Source organism: Temnothorax americanus, unplaced genomic scaffold (assembly GCF_048541705.1).
Source record: "Temnothorax americanus isolate GAGA-0224 unplaced genomic scaffold, ASM4854170v1 Scaffold6, whole genome shotgun sequence".
Lineage (NCBI taxonomy): Eukaryota > Metazoa > Arthropoda > Insecta > Hymenoptera > Formicidae > Temnothorax > Temnothorax americanus.
Window position 1 is genome coordinate 5528900 of NW_027509751.1, and position 27408 is coordinate 5556307.

The 27408-nt window shown below is 33.4% G+C and overlaps 2 protein-coding genes across 3 annotated transcripts; one reads left to right on the forward strand and one right to left on the reverse strand.

Moving 5' to 3' along the window:
* Positions 1 to 4769: 4769 nt before the first annotated feature.
* Positions 4770 to 15013, forward strand: LOC143905237 (F-box/LRR-repeat protein 4-like). Of its 2 annotated transcripts, XM_077420523.1 has the most exons (8): positions 4770 to 4838; positions 8573 to 8803; positions 8906 to 9005; positions 9089 to 9671; positions 10896 to 11094; positions 11175 to 11799; positions 11870 to 12221; positions 12366 to 15013. In XM_077420523.1, the coding sequence occupies exons 2-8, from the start codon at positions 8582 to 8584 to the stop codon at positions 12748 to 12750; spliced, it is 2466 nt and encodes an 821-aa protein (XP_077276649.1). In that variant the 5' UTR covers positions 4770 to 4838; positions 8573 to 8581; the 3' UTR covers positions 12751 to 15013. The 2 variants fall into 2 exon arrangements, with proteins under 2 accessions (XP_077276649.1, XP_077276650.1); XM_077420524.1 differs by lacking the exon at positions 4770 to 4838 and having other exon boundaries at positions 8545 to 8803.
* A 1163-nt stretch (positions 15014 to 16176) lies between these two features.
* Positions 16177 to 23627, reverse strand: LOC143905254 (retinol-binding protein pinta-like). Its single transcript, XM_077420551.1, is given in 6 exon segments — positions 16177 to 18780; positions 20557 to 20902; positions 21014 to 21111; positions 21114 to 21123; positions 21423 to 21480; positions 22092 to 23627. Coding segments are annotated over 5 exon segments (180 nt in total). The 5' UTR covers positions 22096 to 23627; the 3' UTR covers positions 16177 to 18780; positions 20557 to 20892.
* Positions 23628 to 27408: the final 3781 nt, after the last annotated feature.

Below are 27408 nucleotides of genomic sequence, written 5' to 3' on the forward strand. Positions count from 1 at the left end.
ACTTATATATTACTAGTCGGTGTACCATTTGATTCAGATCTTGACTCGATAATATTATCGAACGTTGACTGTTCACTAAATGTGGCGGTAACATGATAGCTCTTTGCAATTCTATAAAACCACAAAGCTTACAACATACTAAATTAACTAAATTATCTTTTCGCGACGGCGCGAAGCTGGCCGCCACTACGTTTTACTGCTGTACGGAAAGACGGGGCGCGCGTGTCTATTGTACGACGGATAATGTCCATGACGAGTTGGCGCAGAGTTTGCTTTTATTTATTAGGATATATATCATCTTTGTAAAATTTACTTAATATAAGAGATAAGTAACTATTGTTACGCAATGAGTCGAGCGCTTATTTGGTATAGCAGCAGAGATGGTGACCATTCGTACACAGAATCAATATCGTGGGCAGCCATTATAGTGGCCATTCGTAGCAAAAGGGTTAACAATAAGCGTTATTAATTTATAAAACATATTATCGTAAAAATATTTAGTTACTTATGAGCAATTACAAAAAGCACTTAACATCTGTCAAGTCATTTAGAACTATGTTACATAATAATTAATACTTATACTTTTTTTCTTAATAATAAATAATAAATTAAATAATAACTAGAAAGAGTACGCGTTACATCATAAAATAGAATTAACCGATTGCTTACTAAACTACTACAAATCTTATAAAACTTTCCCTATTTACTTCTCCGTTTGCAATTGCTCATATAAGAAAAATTTTAACAATATTTATAAAAATTAATAAGTATTTATTATATTTCAAATGTATAAACTTGATATTTTAATATATAGTACTCACAGAGAGAAGAAAGAGATCTGTAATCAACATTGATCCCAAGAATAAGTATTATCACCATAAAATGTTATATTAATGTTTATTAAATTGTTTATTATTATATACTCCTGACACCGACATACTTGACGCTCCAACGTTTTTCAATTAACACAATTAATGTAGCCATTTATATAATGTATTATAGGTATATTAATTTTATGGAATTATTAATAAATGAAAATTTAATCAACTACAGATTTAGAATTATTATATTCACGTAATTTCAAAAGTTTATGGTTTATTATTTATTCTTTATAAAAATTATTATTAATTCTTTTTCTTTATGCCAGTATATTGTTTGTACATATGGCATTATTTTCGAGAAATAGTGCCGAATCGAATACGCCAATGCAGAATTCTGACGCGTCGAAGATTTTGCTTGTGAATTGCTATGGGAGACAATAAAGATAAGTAATAATAAGGGAAATAAAGATATACATTTCTTTTACTTAATAAATTTGCTCTTTATATTATGATTACTTTTATCCTTATATACCATTACATTATTAATCATACAATATTAACGTACTAACCATAATCTTTCACAATCAGAGGAGAAATATATTTAGAATAAGGAGAATAAGGAGAATATATTTAGCGACTTTTTATGTTGCAGCAAATTCAGTTATTTGCTCTACTCTGTACCGTTGCACACGTAAAGCTAATATATGTGAAAAAAATTATACAAAGACGTTATATAAATAAAAAAATATTTTGATGGATAAAACATTATAGGTTAATATTATTACATTTTTAACAGGTAAGAAGCTGAATATTAATGTAAACTTGTGTCTCGTCAATGTGTTCATCGAAAAGATCTCTTCTTATGTAAAAAATGTTAACCCTCAATTATCTTACGTTTTTACACCCTGATATTACCTTACCAGGGTCTGAGAGACCCCTGCCGTTTTCTCCAGCTTGTATCTTCAAGACAAATGCATCAATTTAAAGTCTTTTTTTTTAATCGATGCGTTTTTTAAAGATCTATAAGACTGTGCAAGTTAGATTATTCCAAGTTAAAAAATGTAAATGTTATTTTAAAAAAAGGAAGAAATGTTTTTCTGAAAAAGCGAAATAATTTGCCTTTTTTTCAAATTGATGTAGTACTGACTAAAAAAAGATACAAGGGTTTTATGAATGTTTTAAAAATCCTGCACATTTTAACAATGTGCAGGGTCTCTCAGACCCAGGTGAGGTAACTAATAAGGGTTAACATATGCAACAGTTGCATTTAGTTTATATGAATGCGACAAGTAACGCATGTCTTTGTTAAATCACACTTTTATATCAAAAAACGCCTATACAACTTGATTATATTGTCCCTTTACACATAGTATAATTCCGCTTTCTTAATTAAAAAGCAAATTTTTATAATTAATATTAATTAATGTTAATTGTTATTATAATATATATTTGAATTCGTTATTTTTAGATTAATTTTATACAATTATTATTTGATAATGTTTTTATACGAAGTATAAATAAACACTGAACAAATTTAAATAATGAAAAAGATTCATTAACATTTAAATTTATATCTATAGTTCAGTTATGCTTGGTATATATAAATACGATAATAAAACTAGTTTCTACTGCATTGAAATCTTGCAGAAAAAAATGCGTTAGCATATCGCGCTATCTAAGATATCGCAATAAGTTTCTCCACCAAGTCAATAGCAGCCCTTCAGGGTCCTTGACGAAGTCTGTAATGAAATGATATTTTATGTAAATTTTTTTTTTTATCCTCTTCAGTCCTATTACTCGTGTCCGAGCGTGGTGACTTCTCTTCATATATACATGTGTTGCGCACGTGGATTATACACATTGTATATGGAACCTACAGTTTAACGCCGATTTCGAACGGCACGCCGATTTTGAACGGCAATTTTTTAGAGAAGTTCTCGTGGCAAGACATACTCTCGGTGGTTTGCCATTGCCTTCCGAGAGGAGAACGAGCGATTAAAATTTTCTAGCTCTACCGGGAATCGAACCCGGGACCTTTGGCTCAATAGACCAGTGCGCTGTCTACTAGGCCACGCTCGTCGGCTCGTCCTCACTTTTTCTTTTATAGTGCTATGTAATTAGTAGGCGTTCTTATAAATATTAGTTTTTATAATATAGATCAGTGATAGAGGACTAAATCGCGTTATACGAAAACTAATAAATGATCGCTAATATCGCTATATCGTGGCTGATGTTGAGGGCTGCCAACCCGGCTTCGCCCCGTACGTACCGCGCTTTATCTCGCGCCGCCCGCGGCAAACCGATCATTGCCGATCATCCGTCGCGATCGCACCACGCGTGACCCGGCCGCCTATTAAGTGCCATCCCGCGAGAATCGTACTCACGCGCGCCTTTCATTGTGCCACGCCGGGTCATGCCCGGCGTCTGCCGAACGCACCAAAAATGTGAAAATCCCTATTAAATCTATCCCCCCCTAAAGGACGTGGCACATAGAAAAACTTAAGCAGTAAAACTTAAGCAATAAGGAAATCGACGGTATGGATTCGCTACCGCTTAGGGCCGTGCCTTAAGTTCTTCTTCCTACTGTCTTCTTCTTCCTCTTCTTCTGGTTATTAGCACAAGCGATTTCCTTCTCGGTTTGCAACGGCCATTATTCAATTCGTTCGTAGACTCGCAAACTCGCAAACTCGCAAGACTTCAAACTTGAGAATGTGTAAGTGTATGTATGTGTGTATGCATAATTGTACGTGTATATATGTCCGCGGTGTCTTGAACTCGGTAGTGCCGTTAGGCCCAAGGAATTGCGCGGATCAATTCCCCCTGCGGCCAGTTCTTGACTGTGATTGGCTGATTTGCTTACTGCTTCAGTTTTACCAAGTTTTACTGCTTAAGTTTTGGAGGATTCACATTGCGTCCGATCACGTCCGATGTTCGACGTACGACGATCCGACATCCAATAGCAGAATTTATTATTAGAGACAAAAAATTCCTATTAGATGTCGGATCGTTGTACGTTGAACATCGGTAGCAGTGTGAATCTTCCATTTTTCTATGTGCCACAGCCTTAAATCCTCAGATGTTCTAAAAACCCCTAGATTAGGGATAAATCCCTTGATGTGGCAACACTGATGCCCGCTCTCATCCGTTTTAAACAGTCCGGGGTGGTTTCCGTCTCATAAGCGCCTCTATTGTGACGTCACGTCACGCGTCCCGTCCACAGAGAGAATAAAGCCCCTTGCACAATGCTAGGCAACAAGCAATAGGAACAGGGAATAGAAATCAGAAATCATGTATAAATGCAGAATAAACAGTGACACAGGCAATAGACACAGAGTTTCCATCACGTTGGAAATTCTGTGCCTATTGCATGTTACCAACCAATCATAGCACTTGAATTTTTTAGGTTGTAATTAACGATTTTTTGGTTATTTCTTGTTCCTATTGCCTGTTGCCTGTTGCCTGGCATTGTGCAAGGGGCTAAGGTGGAAGCACATAAAATTGCAGGAGTCATGAGCAAAACGCAGAAGCCATATGCGCATGCGCTATGGTATCTGCCTGTATTCTGCCCATGGCTGTGGCTTCTGAATTTTCAATCTACATAAACTATGCTTATGTATTTTTATGTAGATTGAAAATTCAGAAGGCATGAGCAGAATGCAGATATCATAGCGCATGCGCATATGAGTTCTGCATTCTGCTCATGGCTCCTGCAATTTTATGTGCTTCCACCTTATAGGATGAGAGTGGTCATGCCCGCTCTCATCCGTAAACGGTCCGGGGTGGTTTCCGTCCATGAGCGCCTCTATATGCGCATGTGCGAACCATGCGCACCGTGCGCACATGCGCATATAAAGGATATAGAGGCGCTCATAGACGGTCCCCACCCCTGCCCACCCCGGACCGTTTAACGGATGAGAGCAAGCATGACCACTCTCATCCTTCTCTCTGGACGGGACGCACGCTCCCTTCGCCGCGCCGCTTCAACACGTGGAAGCAAGAAAATAAACTCTCTTACAAGTAAGTATAGATATATACTTGGCAGTATAATTACAATAAATATATGATATTATAATATAGCATTTTGACATATATGCTAACAAAGCACAAATATTATTACATTATTACATTTTATTATACTATTATTACTTTAAATAGTCGGAGAGCTGACGACACTTTTGGCCGTTATTTTGTAAAATACGATTTTTTGTTTTAACCTGCGTGGACGACTTTCCTTCGATAATCCGAAACCTGGCTGGCCGTACCTGGGGGGGTTTAAAAGTACGCAGATGAGAAAAAAACGGATTTTTGAGTAATAGTATATAAGTCTTAATTTTCATCGGATATTGATAATTGATCACTCAGGAACATGCAAATAAATTGTCAGTTCGATTGCTCGGGGAAATTAGTCGCCAGGCTTAATTATAAATAATTAAAAATAATTATTTTCAAGTCAAACTATAAAAACTGGGTTTTTTTTACTAACAAGTATATTGCTAACACATACCACCCAAAAAAAGCTAAATGAAAATTTTGGTGGCAAAATCTCTTAAAAAATTATTGAAAATTCACAAAGGGTGCGTTCCACTTCCCGCGAAAAACGATTGTATTAAAACTGTATTAAAAGCTTATATGAATTTATTAAGAATCTTATTAGAATCGAATATGTGCAAATCAATTATAATTTAAATATGTCATATTTAAATCAAATTAAAGTACCCCATCTTATTTAATTTATATATGGATTAAACTGGACCTTGCTTTGTTAAAATATGCAAAATCAGCCGCACAGACCAAAAGAAATGCAGAGTTAATATGGTTTTAATTTGCCAAATGTGGATTAAATATGGTAATAAATTCAAAATTAATTTGTTAAATATAATCATATAAGTCAAATATAATCATATATATGACTATATTATTATTTTTTTAATTTGAATCAAATATTTTACATGTTAAGTTCGACAAATAAAGAAACAAATTTTACCGCAAATATTATTTAAACATTATTTAAACAAAATTACGTTTTAATAAGAATCAAATTAAAACCAAAGGGCCTAGCGGAATAAGCATGTGAAATTGGCCCTTGATCATACAGAGCTGACATTAATGTCACAAGTTAGTACCAATATGATAAAACTTTCCACCAAACATTATTTTAAAAAATCCACTTTTTTAGAAGTTATGCAGGGAGAAAGTAAAATAAAGAAATGTATTTTTCTCGAAAACCACTTGACCAATCTTGATGAAAAAAATATATGTTATGTAGACTAATAAAACTAATTAACAAAAAAAATGTCCAAAATGTTTGTCAAAAAAAGACCAAAAAAAATATTTGAACTTTTTAATATTTTTTTAGGGTGATATTTTTGAGGTACTTTTTTGAAATTTTTACGAAAATTTCTCTTAAAGTGTCCACTATAACATATATTTTTTTCAATTTTTTTTAAATGGTGGAATATAGTTAAAAATACGAAAATTGTAAGCGTCGCGTCACTCCGGCGCACCAGTGCAGTGCCATTCCGCGTTGCGGGTGTTCGATGTAACTTTACTAGCACATATGTACGTCTGCAATTAGCTTATAATATGTATACTTTTTAATTTTTATAGTTTCCAGAGTTTACTACGTAGAGGTTGCAGTACGGTTTTAAACTCCTTATTGGGGGCTTTTTTAACGTGAGTCCCCTCGCCTCTCACTATATTTCCGTAAAATCGGGGTGCTTTTTTAACGTGAGTCCTCTCGCCTTTCACTACGTTTCCGTAAAATCAGGGTGCTTTTTTAACGTGAGTCCCTTCGCCTCTCACTACGTTTCCGTAAAATCGGGGTGCTTTTTGAATGTAAGACCTCTCGCTTCTCATTACGCCTTACACCTACGATTTATTTAATTTTCTTCACTATCACTGTCTATTACTGGAATGTTATTTGTTTTTTTAAACAGATCGCTCAGTATTTCTGCTGGTTTCAAAAGTTAAAAAAGCACGTTAAAAAAACACCCCGATTTTACGGAAACGTAGTGAGAGGCGAAGTGACTCACGTTAAAAAAGCACCCTGATTTTACGGAAACGTAGTGAAAGGCGAGGGGACTCCGTTAAAAAAGCACCCCAATAAGGAGTTTAAAACCGCGTGCAACCTCCACGTGGTAAACTCTGAAAACTATAAAAATTAAAAAGTATACATATTATAGGCTAATTGCAGACGTACATATGTGCTAGTAAAGTTACATCGAACACCCGCAACGCGGAATGGCACTGCACTGTGCGCCGGAGTGACGCAACGCTTACGATTTTCGTATTTTTAACTATGTTCCACCATTTAAAAAAAATTGAAAAAAATATATGTTATAGTGGACATTTTAAGAGAAATTTTCGTAAAAATTTCAAAGGGGTACCTCGAAAATATCACCCTAAAAAAAATATTTAAAAATTCAAATATTTGTTTTTGTCTTTTTTTTGGCAAACATTTTGGACATTTTTTTTGTTAATTAGTTTTATTAGTCTACATAACATATATTTTTTTCATCAAGATCGGTCAAGTGGTTTTCGAGAAAAATATATTTCTTTATTTTACTTTCTCCTTGCATAACTTCTAAAAAAATGAATTTTTGAAATAATATTTGGTGGAAAGTTTTATCATATTGGTACTAACTTGTGACATTAATGTCAGCTTTGTATGATCAAGGGCCGATTTCACATGCTTACTCCGCTAGGCCCTTCGGGTTAAAGCCGCAATTGAATCGAGTAAAAGTCGCATACAGAACACATTAACTTTTTATTAAAGTCTTATATATAAATATTCTGCATCATGTATGGTTCTGGATCATATATAATCCACATAAGTTATCTTATTAAATACAAATTAAAACCATATTTGATTCGAAGTGTTATATGATCCACATAAGTGATCTAATTAAATTTTAATTAAAGCCTTATTTTATTGTGGATCATATTTAATCTACATAACTGATTTTAATAAGTGCAAATTAAAACTGTATATTTAAACAAATATAATTTTAATATAAAATCTGGATTTAATTTGAATTTTACCCAAATTAAATATGATTTAATATGATTTTAGTTAGATTCATATTAGATCGTTTTTCGCGGGTTATCGCTTTCAACGCTCGTGGAATCATTTCATCCTTGTTGTTTGTCAAATGTTAAACAAGGACGAAATGATGCTCGCGAGCGTTGTGAGCGATAAGTGGAACCCAGCCAAAGCCGTCGCCGGAGGGATCTGACGATGGCCGAGTAACATTTTTTTTATTTTCACACACTACGCCGCCGCGCCGGCTTTGTGCATTTTCAATAATTTTTTTAGAGATGATGCCACCAAAATTTTAATTTGGTTTTTTTTTGGTGGCATGTGTTAGCATTACACTTGTTACTAAAAAAAACCAGCTTTTACAGTATGACTTAAAAATAATTATTTTTAATTATTTAGGATTAAGCCTGACGACTAATTCCCTCGAGCAATCAAGCTGGCAATTTATTTGCATGTTCCTGAGTGACTAATCATCAATATCCGACAAAAATTGAGACTTATACTATGACTTAAAAATCTGTTTTTTTTCTCACCTGCGTACTTTTATCCCCCCCCCCCCCCCCCAAAAAAACGGCCAGCCAGGTGTTGAATTATTGAAGAAGAATCGTCTACGCTAGTTAAAACGGAAAATTGTATTTTACAAAATTGCTTGGCCAAAAGTGTCCGTCAGCTTTTAGACTATATTATAATTATATTTTCCATCTTTTTTAAGAGAAAGAATATGACATCCAATTATCATTCCTCACATTGCGAAAATGATGTCAGATATCCTTATACTGACAGAGTAGCGGTAGGAGAGGATTATGTTGATTTTATCTATCAATTTGTGAAGGATAGCAATATATCCACAAAGGACTGTAAGAATACTGCTAGCATAAGTAATATTCGTAATAATATAATTGGAACACCTAGCAATTTTCCAAGCCATGAAGATTTTCTTTTGGTATGTGTATTTTCTGTTCTGTAGAAAGTATATAATCGCAAAATCTCTAATTTATGCAATACATTTGGTAATATTCAGTACTTTTTTTACTCTTTAATACAGAAGAAGTATAATGTTGATATTTCAATATCTCCATGGCAGAAACAAGTGCCATATACTTTTGCACCAGAGTGTGAAAAAGATTATTATTTTCATCATATTGGTATGTGACATTTGAATTGAAAATTAAGATATTGTTAAGGAAAATGTTTGTGTTCAGAAAAGGTTGTAATTTTTATTTTGAAGATCTCGAGTTTCATGAAGCTGTATATCCAATCAGAATCTCTATATATGAAGTATATAATTTTGGGAACGTAACTGAAGTTTGGGCTCAAGATTCTGAAGATGAGGGTCGGTGGATTTTATTATGGGATGGACCGCCTCAATGCTACAAATTTTGTCAATCATTTTCTTGCAAACCTAGACGTTCGGAATCACGGATATTTTCTCCAGCTTTACGGTCTTGTAACTTTAAAACCAAAATGCTCAGACTACAGTTTATATCCAACTCATGCACACAGCTAGATGCTGTGATGCTGATCGGTACATCAAAATTGATTTTTCCTAAACATCCTGAAGATGAGAGTATAACTAATCTCTTACACTGCATTCGGGCACAACGATATTCTTCAGAAAGATTTTGTCGTTTTCGTTGTTCTGAAGAATTCTCAAGAATTATTGAAGAAGGACCAGATCTTTTATACAAATGCCTTTGGGATAACTGTAACATATTTGACCCTTATAATACAACACGTGATTATGAAAATGCATACTTGGATATACTTGATCTTCAAAAGGAATTTTTTAAATATTGCGTTATTTATAAAAGGTATTATAATTGTCGACATTAAGTAATTTTATATTATTTTCTTAACACTGCGCGGACACTGTGGAACTTTTAAGGCACAGTTGATTTTTCATTTATGATTCCCACGGGAATAGCTTCAGCGCTTACGTTGGCTCTCCTCCACAAAAAAACTTGGTTATAGTGGGCATGTAACTGCCAAGCGAACTGTTCGACAGTTCGTTGCGCGATACCGAGCAATCGAAGTGTAGTGTGTGCCTTCAAAGACCCAGGCTGTCCACCTCGGATGTTAAACGGCAGACGGAACAGCGCATGTTACGCTCGGCGTGTCGGCTACACGGATGGAGGAGCTTGTCCGTGCCTTAATAGAGCCTAAGCAGAATGGCTGTCTTGGCAGTGTTTTATATATGCCTTAAGGTCATTAAGACAGCCATTCTGCTTTAGGCCCTTAGAGTCCTTCTAATAAGAGTCGCGACACGTACGTAGCAGCAACTTTTGATTGGTTCGCATTTTCGGCAAAAGTACGTGAAACAGAAAGAGAAAGAGATATAAAAGAAAAAGAGAGAGCGATATGAATGTATATCGCTTTCTCTTTCTCTCTTATTTTGCCGAAACTCAAGATGTCGCGACTCTTATTAAAGGGACTCTACTATGCCTTAGGGATCCTTTAATGAAGGATCCTTTCTGTGCCTTGCAAAGCCATGCCCTTTATATGCTTTAGCATGCTATTTCGTCTGCCGTCTAGCATCACTGGCTCTATCTCGTTAATTTTGTCCACGGAAAAGTAATTTTGCATTTTACGTGTTTTTTTTTTCAATATTGATTCTATACTTATAAATAATAAATAAGAAGTAACCTTAAAAAAAATAGCATTTGCTTTTGTCTTCGAATCTCATTTTTTCTGTATACCAAAATTAAGTACCAATTTTTAAGTCCTTTAATAATTCAACTTCTTTTAGGTTCTCTTCGTGTATTTTTCTTTCAAGTACCATTGTTGAACTATAAAACCCTTGAATAATTTTGTTTAGTCACACATTCAAAAAATATGCTATTATTTATCAAAACTCGCATTTTACAGTAAAAAGAAATTGCAATAGTTTCGGCCTCTGTAGAAATCATTTTTTGAAATTTTAAAGATGACACAATGAATTTTTATAAATTTTTTGTTACATAGAAACGCTTTTAAAAACACGTTGTCAGCGTAATGTTAATAATAAAAATAAATTTGTGTTTCAATGTTATTTGCAGCGACATAGCAACGAATTTTCACAAGAGCAAGCTCGCGCACAAGCAAGTATTTCGGAAGGAAGATGTGCCATCTTCTAAGCAGGGATATGTGAATCACCCTTTATTAAGAAATCATTGGAATTATGTAAAATTTATAGAAGATATCGAACTCTCTTTGGGAGAATCCAAGGAGCAACGTGACAGTTTTTCTACGCTTTCTGTAAAATATTCGAAGTTCATTTTTCGAAATAATTTATTGTAATATAACATGTATTAAAATTTTATATTTTGTTTTTGCAGGATGAAATAATACTAATGATATTAAAATACTTGGATATGAGGTCGTTTTGTCGTATGAGCAAAGTAAATAAACGCCTCAATAATTTAACACAGGATCCTTTTTTCTTCAAATGTTTGAACTTAAGAAAATTAAATGATTCATACTTTTATGATAAAATTTTGTTTTATTTTGCATCCAAATGTGAATCTTTACAACAGTTGGATTTTACAGAAAGCTGCATTTCTGTTCCAAATTTCGTAAACTTTCTTCAAAGTTGCAGCGATTGTTTAACGCACTTACGATTAAGTGGCTGCAGATTTGTTAACGAATTATCTCTATTAAACATTTTAGAGATATGCAAAAATTTGAAAAATTTTCTCTTCAAATGTTTGAACTTACGAAATTTAAAAAATGAATACTCTAAATATTCATCCTTCTGTAATGATAAAATTCTGTTTTATTTTGCATCCAAATGTAAATATTTACAACAGTTAGATCTTACAAAAAGCTGCATTTCTGCTCCGGATTTCGTAAACTTTCTTCAGAGTTGCGGCGATTGTTTAACGCACTTGCGATTAAATAACTGCACATTTGTTGACAAATTATCTCTATTAAAAATTTCAGAGATATGCAAAAATTTGAAAGGTAAATATGACTGTTAAGATTACAGATAAACTGTATATGACTAATATATGTACATTTTTTTTTTTTTTAGTATTGGATCTCAGTTATTGTTTTACTCTGGAGGGAATGGACCAAGAAATTTTGAGTCTCGGAAATCTAGAATTTCTAGAGAAATTAGACCTTGAAGGCTCCCGTATAAGAACTGAATCTCTTTGCAAAATGCTGCAAAAAACTCACCGGATGCGTAACTTAAATCTGCACATGCCTGATGCCTGTGTGGGTTATGAAGAATTGCTAGATTTAGACGCCATTATAATACTGTTAAAAAATTCGTGTCCAGATTTGGAAATAATAGATTTATCGGGCAAAAGTAATATTACATCACGAGGTATTCATGCTCTCCCTGAATGCAAGAATTTACGAAAACTGACAATGATGGACAAGTACGTGTGTGCTACATTTTCTTTTAAAACACATATTATTCTTTATCAAAATGTGTATTTACATTTCTTGCAAACATCATGAAACGGTTATGTTGTTTTTCTTATTGCGATTGAAAAACCGCATAATAATGACTTTTGTTACAGGAATGACATGTACTACCCCGATGAAGATCGCTGCAAAATCGATAAGCATAGTTTGCGTAAATTGTTTTTCTCCTGTCAATGCTTAGAAGAAGTCAATTTGGGAAATTCCGATATGATTTTCAATTACGATGTCTATGAAGAACTGACACTGTGTAAAAACTTAAGACAAATATACTTGGGTTATACGTCTAGTTTTGCAATTCTCGAACAGTGTCCTAAACTGCAAACAATCTATGTTATGCGCGCCAAGACCGCGTTCTACGACACGCGTGATAGTCAGACATCATTCGTTGCTCAGGCGAAGGAAAAATATCCACACGTGTCTATCCTTGAATATCAAAGGGGAATCCGATATTATTTGGATGAGGAATTTGAAGAATTATGAATGTGAAGGAAAGTGGCTTCCTTACCGATTTGTCTGAAATTTAACAATATATGTATTTCGGCGTGTTAAATTCGAATGTAAAAGCTAAAATTGTTGCTGTCAAGTAGAGCAAAAGTTATAAAGTACTAAAAGTGACAATTTTTGGGTTAAGAAATGTTATATCGATAAGGTACATACAAGTACATACATGAGCATCAGAGAAAGCGTACGCATTGATGTAAAATTGCGCAAAATTTGAAATAAATACGAGTTTTGAAATAATTCTTGTATATCTACATATAGTATAAAAAATTTAGAAGTAGGTGGAAAAGGGCCTCTCTTCCCTCTACACTTCTACACCCCCAAAATATCTATCCAAACCCAAACCTATTTCTAACAAACTGAAATTATTTTTAAATTAAATTGGCAAATTCTTTAAAATTTTATTTCTGCGTTTTAATTAACACCTTATTCGTTTAGAGACTTTTGGCTTAAATCATTGAAAACATCCCGATTGACTTTCCGATTTTATACAAATTTGAACCCATTCGTTTTTAATTCGTCACTTAAATATTTTTATACGAGTTTTGAAGCTCTTCAGGATAGGTATTATACTAAATTCTTTTTAAAATTATTTTAAATCTTTTGTCTTGTGAGTCATTCGTAACTGTGATATGTATCACTAGTTTGGAATTTTTATAATTTTTTACATACAAAACGCAATTCTTTTTCTTGCTTTGTGAAAAGCTCTTTCCGATTGAGCTAATTTTTAAGTTTGTAAATATTTCGCAAATGGATACTTTAAAGCGACAGAATTTCTTTTTGTACGTGTTTAATTTCATCTACTACTGAGCAGCATTTGTGAGAATACAGTATACAGTTGCCTTTCCTTGAGGTAATTTAACTTAATCGCAGACATCTTTTCGTGATTATATTTATTATGTGCTATATAAATCTTAATTTTTCAGGTGTTAAAAGACAATTTGAGATTTCTCTATTCACCGGACAGTGATATCCAGGAAGAAGCGTTGTGTTGGTTAATCTGACTTCTTGGGAAAGAAAAGGATTCTGTCCAGAAATTGCCACGTTTGTCGTCTTTACACTTGCCTCTTAGCTCTGCATATTTGAACATAGAAACTCCATTAAGGGATCAGAAGACAATTATCAGTTTACATATTTGCATTCAGAATATTTGAAAATTTTTTATAGTCTTGATTTGGTCATTTGGCAGAAGAACGAACCTCGGAAGAACAAGAAGAATTTCAACGACGACGTCGTGAAAAAAATGCTGAGTATCAATCTCGTCAACGGTGTAAAATTACAAAAGTAGCAAATAATATATCAAACTCAAATAATGATACAAATTATACTGTTAGTATCGCTGGTACAATACAAGACAATCGTATAATAGAATTAAATCATGAAATTGAAGAAAATTCTTCAGATGTAACATTAGCACACCAACAAGTTTTCAACATTTCTGGCACAATACATGATAATCGAGTTATAGAATTGAATGAAGAAATAATTAGGGAAAGTTCTGTAAATATTATACCAATACGTCAGCAACGTCATATGTAGAATATCAATCCCATTATCGGTCTCAAAGAAGACAACTACATCGTTTAGATATTAATCGAATATGCTAATTAATGATATAAATGAATATTGTATTGGTTCTATGGATGTGTCTTGTGTCCATTGTATAGAGCAAAACATTTTGCAGCTGAAAAAGTATCTAATAAAGGAAATTCATTTCACGATTGTTGTAATCACGGTGCGGTGTATTTAGAACCATTGCCTCAATTTCCACAATTTCTTCGTAGTTTATTTAATGGTAGTCATGCAAAATCGAATAATTTTTTCAAACGTATCTGTAACTACAACAGTTCATTTTCATTCGCATCATTTAAGGGGACTAGGCAAGGTTAAAATTTTGATAAAATCGATTTTCAGTTTTTTGCATATTCTGATACTGTGATTCTTTAGAAATATCTTCCCGTTTGTTTTTTTGAAAAATTCGCAAAATTGAGGTCAGGAGAGCGTAAAACGTAATGTGGCGCGCGGCCGGCCGAACGCAGATATTCGCGCGGTCGGTCCCGACCGAACGGTCTGAGCATTATTCTAATTTCTAACGTTCTCTATGCAATATGTAGAATTAAGTTTTAATTTGTAACGACACATTAAAGACGACCTAATAATAAAGTCGAAACGTTTCTGTTTCTAATTGTATATATTGCGGTTGACACAAAGAATAATAAACACGCACATCTAGCTCGGCTTACATGCTCTATTCTGTTTATTATTTTGTTTTTAATTTTCACCTCGTTTAAAGTTTATATATAATCGACTCCCAGAGAGGTTGTGTTAATGTATTAAAAGTTTGTCGTATTACAATCGCTTTATTACAAAAATGTCTTCGTCAGAAAGCGGAAAAAAGAAATCGGCGCCGTATGTCCGTCCAGGGCGACCGCGTAAAAAACGCTTCCAAGGCAATCAGATAGTGAATAAAAATTACGAGAAATTGGACGATAATCCGGGGCCATTCACTGCGTCAAAGAGGAAATTTTTGAACCGCGTGAGTACGACCGTTCTAACATAAATATTGTACCGAAACTTTGAATGCGATTTTCTCGAAACTATATTTTTTGATGATTTTACCACGATATCTCGAGAACCGATAGAGATATCAACTTGAAATTTATACAGGAATTGTAAAACACTATGACGCATGAATTATACCTAAAATCAGATTGAAAAAAAATATTGCTACAATTTTATAATAACAAATAACTCGAATTTTTACAAATTTTTTGTTTTTTGGACGCCATTTTGTTAATTTTATTTTTATTTTTAATTTTTTAGGTATAATCGATAGAGGGAAGCCTAAGGAGAAGAAATATTCTTAGAATTTGCCAAAATCTTTATCCGTTCGACTGGAATCGTGGTAAAACCGTGGATTCGACAGTTTTCCTTATTACATTGGGACGCCGATATTATTGATCTGGGAACGACTTTCCATGGATTTTTTTATTTTATAATGTTATAATTAATACCCTAAACAATAAAAAAGTTTTATATTCATTCGCGGCCTTGTTATAAACCACTAAACACGAGCCAATTTTTGCATTTTCAACCTTGCCTAGTCCCCTTAACGCTAATTTGGTTAATTTTGAAAATAGAAGGCCTGGTCCATATTGCTTCAAAATACATGGGCAGATTTATTATAAAATTAATACAGCATTGTATGCAGCTCAAAATGAAAACCCCACTTTCGGCCAGCTTTTTATTGTAGATTCTAATAATGAAGCAATAAATTATCGTCTTAATGAGAATTCAGATTTAGATTTTGAAATTATACAAAATCTTGAACATATAATGCGGGAATTAAATATATTTGCTCAATCTTATCAAATGATGGGTGAAGAATTAGAAAATCAACGACGATTAGAAATAGAATCTGGAGAATTTATTGCCAGAATTACAATTATTATTTACATTAAGACCAGGTATGGATCGACGCCGATATAATGCTCAAAAAACTAATGAAGTAGCTGCTGTTTTTTGTACAACTGCTGATGGAGAAATTCTAGAATCATATGTAACAATATACGTAATAGAAATAACAGAACTTTAAAAAACGTTAGTACTATGGATCCAAATGTTGAACCATGGATATATCCATTATTTTATCCATATGGTACTCAAGGATGGCATTGTAATTTAACAAAATTAAATAGTAATAAACGAATAACTATCGCATGGCTATTCGTGATGAATTTAATGTCTTTTTATATGGTCGTCGTCTATTTCAACAGTGGCTTGTAGACAGTTATGTAAAAATTGAAAAGGATAGAATAAATTATTGTAGAGATCATCAAAAAAAATTACGTACTGAAACATATCAAGGTTTAAAAGATTATTTACAAACTACAGCAAATAATTTAAATGGACGTATTGGAAAGATGATTATAATACTTCCATCTACATTTATTAAATCACCACGTAATATGTTACAAAATTATCAAGATTCAATGGCAATAGTTAGTAAATTTGGTAAACCAGATATTTTCATTACAATATGACTTGCAATCCAAAATCATCTTTTACCTGGCCAACAAACTTCTGATAGACCTAATATTTGTGCTCGTGTTTTTAATATTAAAAAAGATTATTTAACTGATTTGATTGTTAAACAAAAATTTTTTGGAGAAGTAGCAGCCTTTGTATGTTATTGAATTTCAAAAACGTGGTTTGCCACATGTCCACATGTTAATTACTTTAAAATACAATTCCAAAATAACAACTCCACAGATTGTTGACAAATTCATCTCTGCTGAAATTCCTGATCTATGTAAAAATCGTATTTTACATGACATAGTTATGAGACATATGATTCATGGGCCTTGTGGCAATTGGTGTTTGGTAGATGGAAAATGTTCAAAACATTATCCTAAATCTTATCTTGAAGAGACCAGAATAGATGAAGATGCTTATCCTTATTATCGTCGGCGAGATAATGGCAGAAGTTTTGAACGTCCTGGTGAATATATAGTTGATAATCGTAATGTAATTCCATATTGTCCTATTTTATCGATTGTTTTTAATTGTCATATTAATGTTGAAGTAGTTTCAAGTATCAAATCAGTTAAATATCTGTATAAGTATATTTATAAAGGACATGATGTTGCTGCTATAACAATTGAACCAATAACAGAAAATATAATTATTGATCATGATGAGATACGTAATTTTATATAGACACACGCTATGTTGGACCTGTAGAAGCCAGTTGGCGCATTATTGAGAAAAAATTACAAGATAAAAGTCATACTATAGTACGTTTACCTGTTCATCTTCCTAATGAACAAAATATTACAATTGAAAATGGATTCGATGAAAATACAATAACTTCCGCTTTAGATCAAGTTACTATGTTAATAGATTATTTTGCGTTAAATTCTCGCGATGAAGAAGCAAAACAACATTTATATATAGAAATTCCACGTTATTATACGTTTAAAAAAGAAAAAATTAATGGTAGAAATATATCGCGTTGAAGCAAACGCAAAAGTCATTTTAATTGTATAGGACGAATGTATTCCGTTAGTCCAACACAAACTGAATTATACCATTTACGACTATTATTACTCACTGTAAAGGGAGCTACAAGTTTTGATAATTTAAGAACTGTAAATGGAGAAGTTTGTCAGAAGCATGTTTGACTTTAGGTTTAATTGAAGATGATGTTGAATGGAAACGAGCTATGAATAAAGCTATTGGATGGATGATGCCAAGACAATTTCGTAGATTATCTGTACGTATATTATTGCATTGTCAACCATTGCATCCTGAAGAGCTCTGGGGAAGTTTTGAAGTAGCAATGTCGGAAGATTTTATCCGACACTTTGGAATGTTACAAGGACAAAAGAAAGCATATGCGCAAATCAATACTATGCTTTGTGCTGAAGGTAAAAGTTTTGCCGATTTTTCACAAATGGAACAATTGATAGAAAATGATGAAGAAGATAATTATATGACTATTGAAGAAGTTATGGAAATTGGTATCAGACAATATAAACAGTTAAATGACAAGCAGAAAGAAAAATAGTAGATATAATATTAAATAGATTAGATAATAATCATCATCACAATAGTAATTGTTTTTATATCGATGGTCCAGGTGTTTCGCGGGTAAAACATTTACATATACAACTATTTATCACTTAGCCAAAATTCGTAATAAACATGTATGTACAATGGCTTTTACGGGTATTGCATCGACGTTATTGCCAGCAGAAAAAACGGTTCACAAGACATTTGGATTGCCGGTTCCACTATTTGCTGATTCCTCTTCCAGTATTAAAATTCAATCAAAAGAAGCTCAATATTAAAAAAAAAACAAACATTTTTATTTGGGATGAAGCGCCAATGGCACCGCAATATGCTCTAGAGATTATATGGATCGAACGTTGCGTGATATTATGAATAACGACTTACCTTTTGGTGGAAAAATTATCGTATTAGGTGGTGATTTCAGGCAACTTCTTCCTATTAAAATACACGATACTCGATGTAAAATTGTGAATCTTTCTATCAAGTTTAGTTCTACTCGGAAACATTTTGTAAGTTTTTTTTTAACGGAAAATATGCGAGTTCTTCCAAAGAAAACTGAATTTGCAAAATTTTTATTGGATATAGGAGATGGCATATTAAATGATGCTAACGATAATATACAACTTCCAGATTGTTATATTGCACCCATTAATGCCGATATTGTAGAAGATATATATGTGGTGATCTAATACGAAATAAAGAATTTAATAATATGGCTAAGTGTGCGATACTTTCTGCAAGAAATGCTGATGTAGATGAAATTAATAAACGAGTTGTCGAATTATTCGATATATCTAAAGAACGAATTTATACAAGTACAGATAGTACTGAAAATTGCGATGATAACGGTGACATTGGTGAAGTTTTATTGCCAGAATATTTAAATACTTTGTCTTCGTCAACTCTTCCTCCTTATGAATTGCGTTTAAAACCGAATTGTGTCATTATGTTGATTAGAAATCTTAGTATTAATGAAGGTCTTTGCAATGGCACTAGATATTAATGATTATAAAACTTGCGGATCATTTATTGAAATGCAAAATTTTAACACGTGATAAAGTAGGAGATATCGTTTTCTTAAATTGTATTACTTTGTATTGTGAAAATGTATATCCTTTCACTTTTAAAAGAAGACAGTTTCCGATAAAATTAGTTTTTGCTATGACAATTAACAAGTCACAGGGTCAAACATTTGACAGAGTAGGAATAGATCTTCGCAAAGACGTTTTTAAGGTGGTTCATGCAGTACTTGCAAGTCAAATAGGCAATTATTCTTATTAGTGATAAATAAGTGTGATTTTTGTCCGTAAAAATCAGCATATAATTAGATTTATTATTTATGACATCTTTAATGTTATACGACCTCTACGTAATTAAAATATTGGGGCCAAAGTCACATCTTTTACTAGAGTTGTGAGCCGTGTGAATATATGTACAACAGCAGCGCGGCAACGTTATGATAAATAGAATAAACAATGCATGTTAAAATTATTTGGACATGTTATAACCTCATTGTATTAAAACTTGTATTTATTCAGTATTGCAGATCTTGATCAAACTTAATTTTAAATTCTTTTTAGAAATGGACGAATATTTTTGTTTCATTCTTTGCTTTATTCAGCGTCCAGAACATGGTAAACGTTGAAGGTTTTGGGATATGCGTTATACTCATCAGCTGACACATGCGTTGCCAAGCTGCCGCTCGAGTCCAGCTGTCAGTTCCGTGTTGTCGATTTAGTCAATCGAAAATTACGTTTTATTATTATATAATACGGTCAATGAACTCGGGGTTCGTCCAGTATCTTGCAAAATGTTTATTGCATCGTTTCGTCAGTTTTTGGTTTGTTCATCTATTTTTGAAGTATTGTAATTTTTGCAGCATAAGCGCTTTAGCCTCGTTTTTTGCAAGAGGGGCTACCCCCCCGCGTTAAATTGGCAAAGTTTACGGACATATATCTCCGGAACCAAACGGTTAAAAAATCCGAAATTTTACAGACACACTCTAGGAACGTTAATCTTTCATTTCATATCACATTTTTCGGGCTAACTACATTTGACCTAAATGCATGAACCACCTTAATCATGGGCAACTTTATGTTGCTATTTCACGAATTAGATCTTGGGAAGCATTAAAAATTTATCTTGGCAGTCAGCGGAATAATAAACAAGTTAAAAACTATGTATATAAAGAAATATATGTATGATATATACCTATTAATTCCTGCATTGTATCACCAGTGCCGCCATATTCGACGGGCAAAATCTCAGCGGGAATATCTTCGAAACAGTCAAGCGTATGTGAATAGACGTGAAATTTGTTTTTTATCTTTTCGGTCATAAAAGATTTGAGAATCCTCACAGTAACATCCAAAAATGCCGGGGCATTGAATAGTTTAATCTTGTGGTATCTCATAAGATAACAGCTTCGCCACGTGTGGACTATATTCATTAATATATAATGGATACTTATATTGGCCACGTTTATTAACAATACGCAATCGTACATTGATGCTACGGGATAATACCTCATTGCCACTTCTATCACTATCATACCAATCTAAAAAAATCGCTCATGAAGAAATAATTAATGATTGATAATTAGAAATACTTTATCGCGACGACAATTGGCCATAAATTGTTCGAACATTATAGTATTTCAATATTTTACCTTAAATATATATCCGACACTTGGTGTCTTCTCGGATCATGCAAAGTGATGCGCATAATAAATATCAACCTTCCTTGACTATCTGGCTTCCGCGCAGGGACAAACATATTCTAAAAATGAACAAAATATTTTAGAATTCTTCGAAAGAATCAAAATTTATTTTAATTTTAATAATGCATTTAGTATTTTCAAAAATTTTCAATAAAATATTCTTCTTATTGTTTAAAATATAATTGAAACAAAAAAAGAAAGTTACCAATAATTCATCTTTAATTTTATGCAAAATGTTATTTTTAAAATTGAAGCTGCAATTAGTAAAGGATTCTGTTATGTATCCGAAATAGATAAAGCAGATTAAAAAATAATGAAAAACAAAATTAGATTAATTATCCGAAATACTGTTCGTTACCCCAAATCAAGCAGTTCCCGCAGTTCTGGTCGAAACGGATCTCTATTCAAGTACCATTCTGGGTAAATTGAATCGTTGCTTACAATCTCATCCTGCGATTTCTGAGAGTATGTAAGTTTAATCTTGAGAAAACATTACATACTCTCAGAAATCGCAGGCTAAGAAAGTCATCTGTATACACATTAAAGAGTCCCTTTAACTAAAAGGCTATAATTGAAACAGTGCTAAATCAGATATTATAAATTATATTTTATAAATGCGTGCCACGAGTTAGATAAGATGGGGATTTTTAATTAATAGAAGATTTAAATAAAGTTTTGAAAAACATTTTGGCTTACAAAATGGCAAAATGCAATAGTGCGATAACGAACTTTGTCATGTAGGTCTTTTATCGAGCTATTATTGTTCATCATTTATTATTATTATTTGCCGAAACTTTCAGATTATTTTCGATTTTCTTTTCATTATCAGACACAATTTGTTACATTATTATTTTTTTTTTTTTTTTTTTTTTACACGATTAAGAATGAATTCAAAGAGCTAAACATCTGACGTGTATCGGTGTAATGTCATGTCAACGTCAATTAAAGATGAATGAGTTGTACTGCCGAAGTAACGAGCCGTAATTGAATTTCAACACGCCCGTAGGATCGCTGATGTTATTTTTACTCATTCGTATGCGCAGTTCGTCTTCGATCCAGCGTTTGATCTCCGCGACAGTTCTCTCTCGTTTCGTCGGTCTCGTTCAAATTTGCTGCTGCATATCTTTTATCCTCTTTAGTCAGCTCTTGTGGAACATGAGGCACAGCGTCATCGTTGCAAGTGAACGAAGCTTCGCGTTCATCTACGTTTACTAACAGTAAACGTCGCGATGTTAGTAAACGTAGATGAACGCGAAGCCTCGTCCACCGAGGAGAGACTCGTATCTACAAATTACGTAGATGCACTGTCACGTACGTGTAAGATAAGACAAATAACAAATGCAACAATGTTTAATGTAATGTGTTATGTAACACGACAAATAAGACGGAACAATTAAATACAATCAAATTAGAATAAATGCCATTTTCAGTCCGAGCTTAGAGAGATCTATGGTAGCTTAATATAAATTTCCGTGCATATATATATGTATATGTATATTTCAACTTATTAAACTGCGCGTTGATTACTTTCGGACTTGAAACACCAGTTTATTGTTGGAACAATGGCGCCCTTCCTCTCCGTAATTAAAACGATACGATTTAACTATCTAAATAACTGTAAAAAATTTTAATTTCTTAATCCATTGCAATGTAACACGCATTAGATCTTTTAAAAAATATGATAAATAGACGAATATAGAAAACGGGCTAACTAAGAACCAAGCGCGGTAAATGATCCACGAAAGTTTTATTTTTATCTCTATTTTACATATCTTCCAACCTTTACCCGCCGACAAATTTAGTCAAGGCGCACAGTCAAGGTTGGAAGATATGTAAAATAGAAATAAAAATAAAACTTTCGCGCATCATTTACCGCGCTTGGTTCTTAATTAGCCCGTTTTCTATATTCGTAGATTTCCATTGGAGCCTATACTTCAAATTTTGAATTGTGAATATAATTCATGTAAGACAAACTTATATTTAAAAATTATAATTATATTGTTATACTTATATAAATTAAGCATAAGATTAATAAGTTAAAATGTATGTTTAATCTCTAATTAATGAGTTAAAATGACGTAAACAAAAATGAGTTCTAGTTGCAAAACGAGTCATACAAATTTCTTTTCTTATTTTTCTAATTTCGGAATGCAACGAATTTTAATTAGAAGTTTAATTTCATACATCCGCTCTCGTGCATTATACTCTCAAGTGTCTCTCTGTGCAATGAAAGAAAGAAGAAAGATAGAAATAATTTATCTTCCTCGAAACATAAAACTGAATCTAATTATATTTTGCTTGCATACCAAAATACACATTATATACATTATGCACATTTCTGTGTTCAAAATTCAGATATTTTTTCTTGCTCTTTTGACTAATTGAAAATATAAACGATCGCTATATAAGTAAAAAACATCTTGATTAAAAAATAGCAAAATATACAATAATTGCGAGAACAAACTTTATTATAAAAAATTTCTATTCAGTATAACTATTTACATTAATTATTGACACGTTTACTCTCACTTCTCTTTTCGCTAACAAAAACGCCATTTTATATATATATCAGATGTGACGTCACATTTCCGCGGATTGAAGGTGACTTCTTTTTATCTTCGGAATTAATGAAATATAGTATAATTGAATTTCAACGCAATATTTCATGTGGGATCGTTGTCCGTTTTACCGTTACGTGCATGTAAGTCGTCTTTCTCCTTGATCCAGCGTCTCATCAGTCTCGTTCAAATATGTTGCTGCATATAACTTATCCGTGATGGTCAGCTTTTCACGCAAAGCGTAACACTCTACACTGTCGTGTGAGTCACTTGTATTTGCCATTGTAATACCACTTCTTCTTCTTCTTCTTTAATTTCGTTGGCTCCTGCCTCTAACCGAGGACAATACGGCCAGCTTTTTCCCCTGTTTGATTACTAAGTCTGGTATAATGTTGAGTGGCGAGGTCTAATTGGCAATTGCTATGCAGACAGTATCAGTCGCAGTACTTCAAAAAAGGTTTTTTGTTCGGGTGGAACACGTCCGAACACGTTTGAACGTGTCGTCCGTGTCTTCACGCGAAACGCGAAACACGTCCGAACTGATAGCCGGGAATCGGCGACTCATTGTAATACCACGAGATGCTTCGTTCGCTCTGGAGGATAATTTACTTCTGCCCATAGACTTATATAGATAGACCGGCCCCTGCCGTAAAGCCTTGTATACACGATGCTAGAAATCGGTCCGAGTTTTGGTTTAAGCCAATCAACTTGCAGCTCTTACAGAAAAGTAGCAGTTTTATTGGCTTAAACCGAAACTCGGACACAGTTCTAGCATCGTGTATACAAGGCTTAAGAGCACGCATCCTCTCTCTTTTAAAGGCAAGGACGCTTGCGTAACGCTTGCATAACGAAAGAGAAGGAGAACGATTTATTTTCTTCGGTAAAAGGCAAAATAAAGTATGTGGCCGAGGTAAACTATTTTATTATTCGGTTAAAGTAAAATTTAACAATTTATTTTATACAAAATTAAATACTTTCTGGCATTATTGAGCTTTTGGCACAATCACTGATAGATCTTTTATGATAAAAAAAGTCGTATGCGCCATACTTTAATGCATGTTGCATAAAGAGATCAACCTGTTTCTGCAACGAGTAGTGTCTTCTTCATTAGTATGCAGGTGCCGTTATTCAGTGACTTTGCTATCGTGACGACAGTAAATTCTGGTGAACTTGGAGGTCCCCCCGGTCTCCAGAGAAGGACGAGGAGGTATGTCAGATTCTTACCGACTAAAACCCCCTATAGAATGACCTTATGAGGAAACCTTTTTTTATGTATAATTATTAGTAGATATTTATTAATTTGGCTTCCTCATAGAGGAAGCTTTATGAGCAAAATAAGATGTTGATTAAGCAACGTGCAAATTTATAATTTACATACTTGAGAATTGTGAGAAAGTAATGTTCAAATTTATGATTTGTACACTTAAAAATTATAAGAAAGCAATGTGCAAGTTTCTACTTGCACACTTAAAACTATGAGGAAGCAATGTGCAAATTTCTACTTGCACATTTTTTTTTATTGTGATAATCTTTATTGCGCGACTAATATTTGTTATACTATTACAATAGTTTTTTATTTCTACTTTAAAATAATTTTTTAAATATATAAAAATTGTTTTTATTAATAAAATTAGAAAATAATAAATTTCCTTAATTGGTTTAATTGCGATCTGGATTTTCTCAATATTTGAGATATCGGTCTATTTTTAATTCTATTATATTCTTCAGTCTTTTCTACCCCTATTTCATATATAATTTTTTAAAATTTAGTTGATTGGACCAAACTTTATAAGACTTCTATGTATGTACGGATTCTCCGAAATTTCAAACGTCTGTAACTCAAGAACTGATTAACTAAATTTTAAAAAATTATATATGAAATAGAGGTAAAAAAGACTGAAGAATATAATAGAATTAAAAATAGACCGATATCTCAAATATTGAGAAAACTACAGCGTAGAACACATTTTTGTGAAAAATGAAAACCCCCTAAAATCCATACCGGTCGACAGATTTTAATAAAATTAAAGGAGAACATACTTTCTATGATACTGTATTTGTGTGTAAAATTTCAACCCGGTATCGAAAAAATTGTAGAAGTAGATGCGTGTACAAAAAATCCGTACACACACACACACACACACACACACACACACACACACACACACACACACACACACACACACACACACACACACACACACACACACACACACACACACACACACACACACGAACGCGCAGGGCGCCCATGCACACGCACAAGCAAACGCTCACGCACACGCGCACGCGCTTACGCACGCACACGCACACGCGCACGCAGACGCACACACACATACATACTTCCGGAAGAGATGTCGCTTCGTAAATGGCTTAATTAGGTTTTATTAATGATTTTCTTATATGCCTGACACAGATCCAAGTTCTTAATTTAATTATTGACGTATATTTAAAATGTAATGACTTTGACCTCCGTAAAAATTGTTCCAACGCTGTAATTGTGACTTTCGAATTGTTTATTATTATTTTTATGTCGTAATTTGCTCTAAAGAAGACCAAGTACGGTCGAAACGTTAGCCTTAGGCAATTTTGAATAAATGAATTGCAAAATTAAGAATTTTTTATTTTTATTTTTAACACCTGATAAATGCTCGATATATAAAACATGTTTTATTTTATTTTCTTAGCACAAAAACCCAGCTTGGTTTATAAACTTATTTTTATTATATTTGATTTTTAATTCTTTTGGCCTATAAGATTTTAGTTTTTTTATTATTATATTTTTGATAATACTCTTTCTTCAAATGCAATCGTATATTCGAAAGTATTCTATATTATGTGATTATACCGCATATGTCTTTTTTTCATATTATTAATTACAGGTTTGACTACCAATCATCGGGAATGGACTACCAAATGTCAGCACGCGACCATTAAACAAATGCTTACAGTTATAATAATATACGCAGTCTGGAAAGCCGAGTTTTACAAGAGGGGGGGAGGGGTTAACTTCACGCGCATATGTCTTTTTTTCGTATTATTAATTACAGGTTTGACTATCAATCATCGGGAATGGACTACCAAACGTCAGCACGCGACCACTAAACGAATGCTTACAGTTATAATGATATACGCAGTTTGGAAAGCCGAGTTTTACAAGAGTGGGGGCTAACTTCACGCGTATATGTCTTTTTTTTCGCATTATTAGTTACAGTTTTAACTACCAATCATCGAAAATGGACTACCAAACACCATCAAACAACCACCAAACGAATAATAGTTATTATTGGATTTTCAGTAGTAGGAAGGCCAACTTCACACAGCTCAGAAATTGATTATGTATTTTGCTAAAAAACTAATATATTGTTGCGCACGTGCTGGACACCCGTTTGTGGGCTGAACTTGGCTCCGCTGACCGTTCCGCGGAAGCTTCGTGCTGAAGCGCGTCCCTTGACTACGGAATATTGGGGACTTGGTTAAATGGCGCGTGTGTGAATGGTAGCGGTGAAAGTGCGTTGTGCGATTTTAGCTTTGTTTCTGGGTGTAAAGATTAGTATGTAGCAAGTAGGGATAATGGAAAGATAGGGTGTAAGTAGGGGATGCGATGAGAATGAAGGGAGATAGTAGGTTGCAAGTAGAGGAAAGTAGTATAGAAGTGTTTAGCGAACGTGGTAGGAAGAGGTTATGGTGACGAATCAGTTAGGCGGAAAAGGCGGTAAAGGTAAAGAAAATGTAGGTAAAGTAGGGAAGGTTTCGATCGATGATTGTAAAGAAGATTGTATGGTA